The sequence below is a fragment of the Gossypium arboreum genome, chromosome 5 (genome assembly GCF_025698485.1).
Source record: "Gossypium arboreum isolate Shixiya-1 chromosome 5, ASM2569848v2, whole genome shotgun sequence".
Classification (NCBI taxonomy): Eukaryota; Viridiplantae; Streptophyta; class Magnoliopsida; order Malvales; family Malvaceae; genus Gossypium; species Gossypium arboreum.
In genome coordinates, this window is record NC_069074.1 from 7,511,613 (window position 1) to 7,525,731 (window position 14,119).

Below are 14,119 nucleotides of genomic sequence, written 5' to 3' on the forward strand. Positions count from 1 at the left end.
GTTTGAAAAGTTCAAAAAAAAAGAGTTTTAAAATTAAATATTGTTTTGATATATATTAAGAATACTGTATTGACTTGTCTGAAAGATCCAAGTCCACTTTTAAAAAAAGCTGCTTTCCATGTGATTAGATGTCCATCAAGCACTGATATTGTGCTTTCATCTCATGCATGCCAGTTTTAAGATATACATTAGATAAGGTGAAATAGAATGAGGGAAACAAAAACCTTTTTCTAGAATTGTGATAATGATTTGGAATTGGAACTGGAAAATGGGCAAAATATTCACTGCTGATTATTATCAATAAGTAATAGTACTAGCATTATACTGCAGTAAGAAAGGAGCAGTACTAGATGTAACATTACTCCCCAGACAATTCAGATCCTTTTCGTTCTAAGATCCTAAAATTACATTACAACACATGCATTGAAAGAAACCCAAGAAAACTAAAACTAAAACTAAAACAAACAAAATTAGACCCAAATTTCTTTTCTTTTTTTTAGAAAAAGCTAAAACCTAGTTACGAGTTACAACCTAGTTAGCAGAGGGTTTTTACTTATTTATTTATTTATTTATTTTCGGGAGGGTGGGGTTAAGGGAGGCTTAGGGGTACTTTAGCTGGAGTGATGTTACAAGAAACTGAAGAAAGAGAATTGGAAGAGTTGATGTTGTTGTTGTTGATGTTGATGTTGTTGCACTCCTCCTTGAGATTTGAAGCAGTGACTGGGAAAAGTTCAAGGGTTTTAAGGGGCGGCCTGGAGATCATGGAGTAGCATGGTAATGATGATAAAGGTAGCCCCACATCAACCATCATCAACCAATCGTTGCCATACATTCTCATTATGGCCTTGTTCTTGTCCATTTTTTCTGGGATATCAATATTCCACGTATAGTTCGTCACTTGCTTTCCTCCTTCATCATGAATCCCTGCCTGCAACATAAATAAAAGCTGAAAACTCAGTCGTTTTGGCCATACCAAATATTAATAAGCACCGGAGAAGAGAGTCAAGAAACAAAGGGGACCAGACCAGTTATATTTATTGAAATAAGAGTTCATTTTAAAATATATATATATATATATATATATACATTTGTCATTCAAAATTAAAAGCTAATGATAGCAGACGACTTTGATTTTTGAGTGTCACTGAAGTATTAAAAACAAGTACATGCATGTATATATATATAGAAACTCGTGTGGAGATATATCTGAACTTTGGATATTAATATTTCCTGCCTGTTAAAGGAACCCCTAAGTTTAATCTTTTAAAGTTTAATTGCAAGATCTTTCTTCAAATACTAATTTTATATCTTCCTGCATGAAACAGTATAGCTCTCATTAGTTTCAATTAGTAGTAAAAATATATTTTAAAAACTTAGTATTATCGGAGATTCGTTTATCGTGTAAAATGAAAGGACGACCAAACTAATGAGATAATATTCTTCATGGACAATTCTGAAGATGAAAAGCAGCTATATACGACAGTTAACTATTCCAAAAATTTGAAAGATGGTTTTCACAGGAAAAAATGTACTATTGCTTTGTTCGATCTTCTAATTTAACCAATATTGGAAACAAAATAAAATATTAAAATAAATATTCTATTTTTTTTTTTCATGTTATTCTCCTCCTTTTTTTTTTTTACCTGAGGAAAAGGATTGGCGGAGGCAGGGTTATAACAAGAAAGATGTTGAAAAGCAGGAGAGGCGGGAGAGTCTAAGTAGTGAAGAAAATGGGGGTTATGTTGAAGTTGATGATAAAGCTGCTGTTGTTGTTGAAGTTGCTTGGTAAGTTTCTTTCGAAGCCTCAGTCTTTCTCTTGCCTTATGGTTTTGAAACCAATAAAAAACATTCTTGCCTTCAATCTTGCCATACAAAGAGAGCTGAGAAGTGATTTGTTGGATTTGGTTGGCATTTGGGGTTCTAATCCCACTCCTATACATCTCTTCTAACATCATAAGTTGTTGGGGTGTTGGGCACCACCTAGAAGACCCTGCTGGAGCCATTATAGAGAGACAAAACAAGAACCTATCCTCCCAAATCTGTCTTTTCTTTTCCCCTCTATTACAGAGTTTTGTGGTTTGAGAAAAAGGGTTCTCAAAAAACATGTATAAATAGACAAAGATGCGAAGAAGGGAGAGACAAGCAGTGCACACACAATGTTAGAGAATTAAAGTAAGACAGACAGTAAGGATCCATGGAGAGAGAGGGAGAGAGGGAGACAGGAAAAGAAAGAGCGGTTAATAGAGTGGCAAAAGTACAAGCGCAGGATGTCATGCTGATGTTTCCCTGCTAGGGGCATTCAAGTGTTGGTTGGTTTTCAATAAAATGCACAGCTGAGCTTAAACACTAAGAGAATCTTAAAAATAGTGTAATTATTTATAAATATCAAAATTTATTTAAACATTAATTATAATATTTTATGGTTTTTCTGTTAATTATTAATGATGCATTATATTAACTCTAAATCAAATATTATTTTTAAATAAATTAGATCACGAATGTATCATCGTATTTATTGTTATGGTCAAAATAATAAACAAAAACAAAAAACTATAAAATAGCATTTACAATGCGAAAGAAACTTCAATGATTATGCCGAAATACTATTATTCATAATGATGAAGTAGGCACACCTAAGCGTTGCAAAACTTTTAATGATTTTGGTCGTAGACAACACAATACCATCAAATAAACTTCAATATAGATCCACTGAAGCGACTGCCTTTGCTTACATGAGCTACTTCGGCCCACCATAATTGCAGCCTGCAAGTGCTGCGGCTATTGCCTACATATTTTGTAGCATTCTTTTCTTTACAATAACCCATTCTAAAATTTTTGGAATTCAAGTTTAAATATTATAATTATGAAATTCGTTTCAATGCAAAAGTTGAAGGTGATTTATGGCTATAGTTGATATTGTAGGAAGGAAAGTTGTTCACATGTGCAAAAAGTTGCTAAATTTAGAGGTTTTGATAGAGTAAACTGGGTAGAATTTTTGCAAAGTAAGTACCATGTAGATTTCTTGGTTTTTTTTTTTTTCTTATCTCAGTGATGAGAGGATATTTATAGGGGAAGAGAAGTTGGGCATGGGTCTTAGAGATTGAGTTTCCTACTTTATGCGTAGATGTTATAATAAGATGATAGGTATCAACTTAAGGCATTGTCGAAGTCAACGTGAAAAGATTGAATGAGATATTTTTTTAATTGTGATGAATCAATAAATGTTACAAAAGATTATTCATATTATTCTCTAAATTGTAGGTCTACTAGCTTAGATAAAACTATGAATGAAATTATGATGAGGTTGTGCATCACTTTATCTCTATAACAACCAACTATTCTAACAAAGAGGTCTAAGAAAATAACAGAACTTAAATCTCTGGTATAAAAGGTTCATCAAAGCTACGACATGGAAATAGGTATAGATATAAATATTGATAGACAATACTTAGTATATAAAGAAAGCAAAAAAGACCAAAATTGATTTTATTTTCTAACAATTTTAAAAACTTTCTCAAGGCTCTGATGCATCTAAAAAAATATTAAACCATGTTGACAGATATAGAAAAAAAAAAAAAAGGCCTTTTTTGGCCTTTTCTTCCCAACCGTCCATTCTAGTAAAATAAAACAAAAATAAATTCTAGCATTGAAATACATATACAATGTATATTAGGAGTAGCAACTTATCCACGGCTGCAATGAATATAGTGTTCACTTTGATTACTTATGTCGATAGAGCTTCCTTGATACCTAGATTAGGGACATCATAGTTAATACACGTACTCTTTGATTTGTTTATATTTATTCTTCTATTTCAATATGTGGGGCTATCCATATAAAAACATGTCTTACAAGTAGGGTATCCCTTATTAAAAATTGACGTCATCAGAATCTATGGCAGTACATATTATATCTTAAACAATAGAAACTGTACATTTTAGCAGAAAAAAAACAAAAAATATAGTATATTTGAATTACTTGATCATGGCCCACATATTAGTGAAAATTATTAGGTCAAGAATTATATAAAAATCAAATGAGAATTTAATTAAAGATAATTATATTTTATTACAAAAGGATCATAGTTTCATCGTTTGTAATTGTCCCAAATTTGTTAGATAGGGTTTAGCATTTTGAGGCAGGCTGTCAATTTTTCCACCCCTCTCACGTCACTGGAATTTAATTTACTCCATTATTAAAACATAGAGAACTAAGGTATCTGATATGTCTAAATCAGACTGCTCAAAGAAAATATATGTCTGAATCAGCAGCAACAATTAGAAATAAAGGAAAAGCCTCTTCAAGTTTTCGCCAATCTTATCATCATCCTCATTTTTCTCTTGATCGACTACTAGGGTGACATAAAAACCATTTTTTTGTCATAATCATATATATATATAATTTTTGGATTTAGATATATTATATTTTTACATTTTTATGTTAAGAATATATAATTTATATATAATATATATTTTCTTTGGTCATAATCATATAATTTTTTTGGTCGAAATTAAATTATATATTATTTTAGTATATTTGTAAGTATATATAATATATAATTTATTAAGAAACTAAAATTAGACTATAAATATATACTGACAAATTAAATACTAGACTATAAATTAAAAATTGTAATCAATATCTACTCTTTTAATCGACTTATAAAATGCGAAAGATTAATCACTAGGTTTATTCTAATAAATATTTAAAAAAAAAGACTAAATATATATATGTATTAAGAATATTTAAAAATATTCTAAAAATATAATATCAAAACATGCTGGTAAAAGTATATACCAATAAAAAACCATACACGAACTACCTTAATAATAATATCTATATCTTTAAAAAGAAATCACTATAATATAAAGTTCTAAATGAAGTCCAAATTAAAACGATTGTTTGGTTGTCATGTGAAAGCATGGCTATATTAAACGAAACCGGAGCCTAATTAAATGGAAAAGGCAGAAAAGAAAAGAAATTTGACATTCCATAAAAGATGTGGTCTCTGTCATCACTCATTCGTTCATTCTTTAATTTATGATTATTAGTGGAGCTTAGTAGAGACTGGGGCCATGGTATATTTTTAATTTAAAAATTTTATAATTAATAATAATAAAATTATACTTTAATCTTCTAATATGATAAAATTTTGATTTAACCATTTAAAAATAATAAAAATATAAACTATTAAAATGATAAAATTATATTTTTACTATCGTAAAAATATATAATTTAATTTCGACTAATTTTTTTTTTAATTCCACCATTTATGGTGCTTTCAGTGCTTAATTATCCGACCGGACTAATAGTAACTCTTACAGTCAAATTTAGTACTAAAAAACCCAGGCAAGCAGCCCACCAAGGTCTTGTTATTTGTTTGATTTTGCTTACTACTACTCTAATTGTAGGTTTCCCATAACTGTGTCTGGAACCACTTTCCAATTATACTAGTGTTTATCGTATGGCCCGACAAAAAATAGCACTCTCATCTCCCGCCCCCTTTCTTCTTCTAACGAACTTTAGTTAGGGGTGAAGCGTTCGATCGAATCAAATAAAAAAATTTCGAGTTAATTGAGTTGACGAATCATATTTTATCATCCTAATTTGATTTGAAATTTTTTCGAATCGAATCGAGTGAGATGAAATTCGAATCGAATCGAATAGAATATATTTGTTCGAGTTAAATTTTAAAAAATAAATTTGGATCCTTGTAACCACTGTCACCCGTCGTAATAAAATTTGTCCACCTTAATCAAAATTTTTATTAACTTCCATCACTTCATAATTTATTTATTAATATTTTATATAGGGTTAGCTTATTTGCTTGCTTAGTTTTTCAATTATCTTTAGATTCTTGTCACTATGTATTTTGGAATTAAAAATATATTAAACGTAAAAATGTGACTTTTTAATAAAAGTTATTTTAAAGATAAAATGTGAAATTAATACCAATATAAAATTTTAATATGAATATTTAATGGCATAATTAATAATTCAATTTTAATATAAATATTCAATATGACTAAACAATTTAATAATATAAATAAAATAAAATGTGAAATTTAATTTAATAATATAAATAGTAGATATAAATAAAATTATTACTATTTATGTTTAGTGATTTTTTTGGATAATTTTGATTTTTTTTAGAGTAAAAGGTGAGAAGTACAAATTTAGGGAAAAATAAAAGTTTTGGGGATAAAAGTTTGAGGGAAAGTAAATAGGGAGAAGTAAAATTTTGGAGGAAAAATATTAAAAAAAAAATTGGGGGGATGAATTTGGGGAAGATGGGAGGAGGGATTGGAAGGAAGTAAAAGTTTTAGGGAGAAAGTGGGAGGGAGTAAAAATTATGGGGGAAAATAAAAAGTTTTGAAGATTTTTGGGAGTAAAATTTTGAGAAAAAGTAAATATGAGAGTAAAATTTTGGTGGAAAATGGATTTTGGGTAGATTGGGGGGTTAAAAATTTTGGGGATAAGTAAAAAGGTTTGGGAGTTTAGAGTAAAAATATAAAATATTATAGTTTAATATTCAAATTATTCGAGTTATTCAAAAATTTTTTTTGATATAAAAGTAAATATATCAATGCTTTAGACTAATTTGAGTAATTGAGGAATTTTAGAGTTAAAAGTGATTGAGCTTAACCTCAAAACTAGGTAATTAAACCATCCTTTTTTTTACTTCAAACAGGTTAATTTCAAAGGTAATGTAAAAAAGATAAATAAAAAATAAAAAGGCAGCCATCAACAAAAATTGTAACATTAAGAAAAAGAGTCAAAGCAACAAAGTGAAAGGTCTATCTTAGCATAATTGTGGCAGCTGTCACTTTAAAGGGTAACAGCTAGGCCACATACAAGCATTGTCCTTGCCCCCTTTATAATTTAAACTACCTTCCTTCTTCATTACTAATTATTCACCAAACAATATAAATATTTATCCAAATTACTAAATTTATAAAATATTTTAACTGGGTGAAGAGACTTATAGATATTTTATGGATATTTTAATGTGTGTTTGGATGACAAAGCTTACTCACTCTTTTTACTGTAATGTTAATATTTATGATTATTTTGTTAGAATAAATATTTTTTAAAAAATTAGATTATTTTCTAGGAAATTTGAGTTACTATTTCTTTTGAAATTTCTTACAAATTTTAAATTTTTATTTATTAAAATAAGTGAATTCATTTTTAATTTTAAAATTCTTGAAGATATTTTAAAATTTTAACGCTATAAATTATGTACACATACAAACATAATTAAGAAAGATGTAATACGTGTATAGTTGTTATTGGCAATGAGATTAACCTTAACATTGTTGATAATTAATGAAGTATATAAAGCCTAAAAGGCTAAAGAATTTATCTTTTTGTAACTGTGAGTGTCCAAGTATACGGTCCTTAATTATTAATTGGGAAAGAGTAAAAGTTTTGAGAGAAAAGTAAAAAGGTTTGGGAGTTTGGAGTAAAAATATAGAATATTATAGTTTAATATTCGAATTATTCGAGTTATTCGAATTCAAAAACTCAACTCGATTCGAACTCGAAATTCGAAAAAAATTCGAGTTGACTCGAATAACTCGGTTAACTCGAATAACTCAATTCATTTAACTCGAAATTTAAATTTTTTTTTAATTTTTTCTAATCGAATCGAGTTTTGCTCACTCCTACCTTTAGTTGGCAGGTTTCTTCAACTTGAGCAAATTAGTTTTAGAGTATAAGAAACGTAAGCTGTGGACAAACCCATAAATGCAATGCATGCAATCCAAGTCCAAGGCAGGCAGTGTCTTTTTGCTTTCTGGATCAGAAGGCCTTTATCTACTCTGCTAACATTCCAATTCAATCTCAGCCGTTCAATAACCATCAATGGTTGGCTTACTATTTCAAGTTCCAAACATCCTTCTGAAGAAAACATGAGTTGATCGACTTTTTGAGTCTGGTTTTTCATAAATTCTTTTTTTTCTTTCTAAAAGATGCCGAATGCATGATAATTAATAAGTACTGCCCTATTTTGGCCAACCTAACTACCAAGTAACTACTATAGATAAATAGATAGATAGGTAGACGGGTTAAATAAAAGTATATATATTACATCTCTATATCTGAACAATTGCGACAACCAATTCAAATGGAAAAGACAAGTAGGGTCCAACAAGTTGCAAAATTGGTAAACAAGTAAAATCTTGGATTTTTTTTCCGATACCGTAATTCTTGGATTTAATAATTGGCAGGGACTAATGTTATAGGATACTAGAATCCACTATAGTTTTAGATATGATATATGATGATATAATTAATAAATAATTTTAAATATTCATCTAATATAATAAACTACACAAGTTATGAAAGTATTGAGATGTTATATAAAAATAATAAATATGAATATGTAAAATTTATGAATAATTATTAATATATGAAAGAGTATACACATTTTTTATATTGTACACATGAAAAATAATGCAAATACAACATGATATACAATATCAATAAAATTCTAACCAATGTCATTTGATGAAATAGTTTGTTTCTAAACTTAATAAACTCAAATTTTCTGAATATTAAATTTGAATCATCTTAACTCTAAGGGTGTATTTAATTGGGTGAAAAATTAAAGGGATAAAAGGAGGGAATGAAAAGGTAAAAAAAAAAAATATTGAGTGTGCTTGATAGGGAAGAAAAGCGAGAGGAAATAAAATAAGAGAGATGATAATTTTCCTTCCTAATGCATAAAAATATTCATTTTGAATTGCAATGATAACAAGAGAGAAAATAGAAGAGAAGTATGTATGTTAGTTCAAAATGATACACTCTCCAGATGTTTAATTTTATTTCTTCTCAATTTTCAACTCTACCCAAAAGTGATAGAAAAGAAAAAAAAATTTTATTTCAAATTTTCTATATTTCCTATTAAAATACTTTCCAACTTTTCTACCAATCTTGATAGAGTGAGAAAGAAAATTAAAAGATGGAAAATCGAAGGGATGAAAAAATATATTTTTTTCTTCCATAGACATACTTAGTACTTGGTAAGGAAGATAAAAAAAAAGAAAAAAATTCAACCATTATTTAGTATAGTTGAAAACGAATGAAAAAAAATATTTGAAAATTGTATAATTTTGAACTAATATCTCATTTTCTCCACTCTTCTCATTTTAATTTGGAAGAATAATTTTTTATGCATTAGGATGAAAATTTAATCATCTCTCCTATTTTATTTTCTCTCACTTCTCTTCCCTATCAAACACACTCAATATCTATCTTCTTTCCACTTTTTAATTATCTCCTTCCAGTCCTTCACTTTTTCATCTAACCAAATACACCTTAAATTTTTTATCACGATTCATAAATATTAAACTTGAATAATAAAAATAACACAAACTCAAATATATAATTTTAGAATTAATTGAACCGCCAGTCAAATTATAACTAATGAACTTATATTGAAGAAAATCATGATGAACTAATACATTATATTTAAAAATTATTTTATTCTAAATATTATACTATTATATCCAAAATACCCATTCGAATTACGCATGTCAAAATATTCTACTAATTCACCATTAATTTAGACTCCCAACTAAAGTAAAACGTCGTCTTTTAGAATAATTGTACACTTCTCATACGTGCACATCTTTGGTCTCCATCGCCCTAACAACACACATAATAATAACATATATTCAAGACGAAACGTGTAATTTTAGCAATATACTCAAATTCGATAACTCTCAACAAATCTAAAATACCAGCAGGTGCTACATCGAGAGATCTCAATCGTTTCATCTGGTTAATATTTCATTAAATAAAATTAATTATTACTCATAACAATAAAAAGATTATTACCATATATCTAAACATCTCGAAGAAATGTACTCTTAACATATCTTAGAAACGTAGATGATGACAACAATGATGTCATTTTTCAAATATACATAAATATAAACAAAAAAATTCAAAAAACTCCACACCAACATGTATTCAAATAAAATACAATAACATTATTCATAAGTCCAACATAAATGTCATCTACATTTAATTTAAAAATAAGAATAACATTAATGACGCAATATTTGAAATGGTCTTAAGGGAATTAAAGTAATAAATATAAACTGCACAAAATATAAAATATAAACAAAATGTACAAATCCTAAAAATAAAAGTTAAACTAGAAAGTTTAATAAAATTTCTTACTGAATGAAGTCAACCAAGAGTTTCACAAATTTAGGATGTTTTGAAATAACCTGAAAATTATTAAGGGATTGGATTTTTTTTTATAATCCAATTTTACAAATGGTTAACATCGTTATTCATATACCATTATTTTATATTTACATGCTCGAAAAATTATATTATTTAATATGAAATTAAAATAATATATATTTTTAAATATGTATAATTGAATTAAAATCAAAATTTTAAATATATATACTTGAATCACAATTAAAATTTCATATATATATATAATTACCCTAAATTAAAGTTAATATATTAATTTGAATAATTTTAATATTTATTTTTTTATAAATAATCGAAACATTATAGACGAAAAAAAAAATTAGTATAAAAAGCCGAGGGCAAATACGTGAAATCATGACGGAGCATTAATTTTTTATTACATATGATGGCGAACTTAGATTGCTTTCATCATGACTGGAATCTGGACAGATATTGATTGGACGTCCCTGTAGTTGTATCCCCTATTGTATTCAGCACATTAATATTATGCGCTCTCCTTCATTATGGTCGTTTTTCTTTTCATAATGTCCTTGTACACATTTTCACTTTACCCATCAACGTGTTACACTTTAAGGGTGCGTTTGTTTCACTGTAATGAAATAGAGCTGTAATTGAATAAAGTTGTAATTGAATAGAACTGTTTGGTTGAATGAAATGGAATAGAACTATAATAGTATTCTTGTATTTGGTTGAATGGAATGATGTTGTAATAGCATAAGAAAAAAACTAAAATGACTATAATACCCTCAGCAGAAATTTTTTTAAAGGTAGATGATTATTGTTATTGTTATTAAATTTTAATAAGTTTATTATTGAAAATAATTTAATAAAATGATAAATAGTTTAACCATATTTTAACATAATTATTATTAAATATAATTTAATAAAAATAATTTAATAACATTCTTAATATAATTATTATATGAATTAAAAATCAAAATATATAATACTATAAAATATATATAATCTACTTTATTATTTTTCAATTGCAATACATATTTAATGTGCTAAAATATCATTACTGAAACAAATAATTTAATTTTTCTACAATAAAAATAATTAAATATTAGAAGTAATAAATAACTCATTGCCAAAAAATAATAAATAACTTGAGAATTATGTTTCACATCCAAGCATAATATTCATATATTAACAAAAAGTTACATGATTTCATTAGTTTATATGTCATAATCCATATGTTTAAAAATTTTACAACATCAAAAGTTACAACACTGTAATGACATTCTATCATATCATTATGCCATCTAAATATTACAAACACAAAAAAAAAAAAAATACAAAACAAATTCACTACTTTATCTTATGGTCGGGAGTTTGATCCCCATTAATGAGAATGGAGCACATTTCGTGACTATTCATCTTGTTTACCTCTTTAGAGAGCACCCACGATAGCATTATACTTTATTTTAATTTACATTTGTCATTATACTCTGAGAATATAAGTAAATTTGTCAATTAACTTAATGTGATTGAATTTTATTGAATATTTCCACCAACTTTGATTTTTTTAATTAAAATTTACCACCCAAGATTGATTTTGATGATTTGAAAACAAATTTTAACAAGAAAATATTCTTTCAAATATTTTATTTTAATAGTTAACCATAACTTAATTTATAAAATATAATACATTAAATTAGAATTTTTATTTATTAAATTAAAAGACTTAAAATTAAATATAACTTAACTTTAATATTTTAAATTATATTAATTAATTTATTGTTTTAACTATTAAAATAAAACATTAAAATATGTTTTAATTTAAAATTATATTTAAATAATTTTGAATAGAAAAATTCAGGTAAAAATAAAACTAGACAAAATTTAATAGAGAGTTAAAAATAATAATAGGCAAAAGTTGCTGCTGAAGGCTCCGCACAAGTTCCTAAAGTCTCTGAATGTTCTTCTCTTGTGATAAGATGATCTGCAACAAGTGAAAGGTTATAAGTTAATCACAGGTAGAATAGCCGACAAAAGATATGTATCATGCCAAAAACATAACTTCATTATAATTTGCCTTTTCCCAGTAGCATATTGTAAATGAAATAGCAAGAATTTTGTCAAGACTATCCAACAGATGCAACAATAGATAAAAGCAAGAATTTTATCAACAGAAATGGAATGTGCTATGTCACATTTATGGCTTTTCCTCAATGAAAAGCTTCCCACGACAATTATGTCGAGTTTTGAAGGTGAAACCTATGTAAAGTGCTAGGTTAATCACTAAACATAACAGGTTCTCTTGAGGAAAAGATGTAAACCTCATCAGTAAAACAAGAAGCATCAGCAACTAATTTGGTGACAAGAACAGAGAGCATCATAAAAAAGATTTTGTCTTCTTATATTAAATAAATAAACGAACCATGGATTTTAAGTTTTAACATTTTAATTAAAATCATGTTTAATTTTTATATATAATTTTTATAGTTGTAGCAATACTAAAAAAAAAACAAATAAGATCAAAATTTAACTATTAAAATAATATCATTTACAATCTATAAGAATTATATATGAAAACGCAAAATAGGGTATATCTCTATTTGATTTAAAATCATTTCATAAACTAGTTTCTATGCTCATAGGAGAAGATCACTTAATCTTGATTGTGCTTAAATATGGTACAAGGCATTTCAACAATTTGATTTAGATCGTAGACAACAGGGTGGCTTAAACTTGCAGCTGTTCTAGTACAAATGCAGCTTAGCTTATGCTATGTAGATTATTACATAGGCTATACAGGTAGGGTTGAGTGGCAGGAGCAAGGACTTGAGAGGTATATATGCTTGTACAGATAGTAGAGAAGTGACACATTTGGTCCATCTATTTTTTAGCATTAATGATGAAAGTAATAGGAGGGCCTTTGACGGGGAAGAGCTACCTTCATCAAAGCTCTAATAGTTATTAAGAGTAACTAATATTTGAATTTTGTTTCAACTGTTTGAACAAAAAAATAAACTGGCTTCCTTCATGAATCGAGCCCCTTTGCTGCGTGTTTGTCATCATTTTGTACTGATTAAAGAAAATATTTTAGCTACAAATCATAAGTTACATAGAGTAACTTAACACTGCCATCATAATAATCTAGCACAAGATAGTGTTAAAGGTCTTCAAGAATTCAAGTCCATATAGTTTACAGATCCCACAACTGTTCAGAGGGCCATTTTTCAGGCAAGGGGGGGCAACAAGGAGCCTATTTCAGACTATTAGATTTATCAATCATGATTTTTCATCACTTCATACCAAATAATGATTCAATTGAATTTAGTATAAAGTAATATAGGAACTGCTTGAATATATTATGAAGCTGCCTATATGTTCAAAAGGTTTAATGTACCAAATTAATGAAGCAACAAAACGAGAAATTATTAAATTTACTCTGACATACCTTACAGACTCACTTGGAAGATCCAGTACAATGACCCCTGTGCTTATCTATAATATATCTCTATGTCTACGAAGAATTAACAACTTGCTTTTCTATGAAAGGAGGAACTAAAAATCTTAAACACATACTACTTTGACATTTATTTAATACTATACATATACAAATAACACAAAGCAGAAACCAGGACATCTTTCGTGAAAAAAGAGAGGATAAACTGTCTCTTATTATTGGTTTTTTTTTAATTTCAGGAAAATATGGATTAGAGTTGGTCCAATACTGTTATAAATAACTATTCTGGTCTTGTTCAGACATAGCACTAAACCATAAGTCAACTTAAATCACGCAAGTATTAATTTTTGTGCATTTTCTTAACCCAATTGATAGAAAAATGACTAATTGAGAAACATACCAGGTTCACAAAGAAATCTTCAACAACAGCTGTATTACTCTTTAATAGAAATGCTTCGTTCCTGTTTT

The 14,119-nt window shown here is 27.6% G+C and overlaps 1 protein-coding gene across 1 annotated transcript; it reads right to left on the reverse strand.

Annotated features, from left to right (window-relative positions):
* Nucleotides 1-589: 589 nt before the first annotated feature.
* LOC108452775 (WUSCHEL-related homeobox 3-like) lies at nt 590-2,212 on the reverse strand. Its single transcript, XM_017750567.2, has 2 exons — nt 1,644-2,212; nt 590-928 (listed from the first exon to the last, which is right to left on the reverse strand). The coding sequence occupies exons 1-2, from the start codon at nt 2,103-2,105 to the stop codon at nt 590-592; spliced, it is 801 nt and encodes a 266-aa protein (XP_017606056.2). The 5' UTR covers nt 2,106-2,212.
* Between the last annotated feature and the right edge of the window lie 11,907 nt (nt 2,213-14,119).

What these genes read in the sequence shown, in the direction of transcription:
- LOC108452775 (XM_017750567.2), bottom strand. Translation starts at nt 2,105, where the DNA reads ATGTTTTTTGAGAACCCTTTTTCTCAAACCACAAAACTCTGTAATAGA. An exon ending in CCGCCAATCCTTTTCCTCAG is followed by an intron (nt 929 to 1,643) that starts GTAAAAAAAAAA and finishes TTTATGTTGCAG; the next exon opens with GCAGGGATTCATGATGAAGG.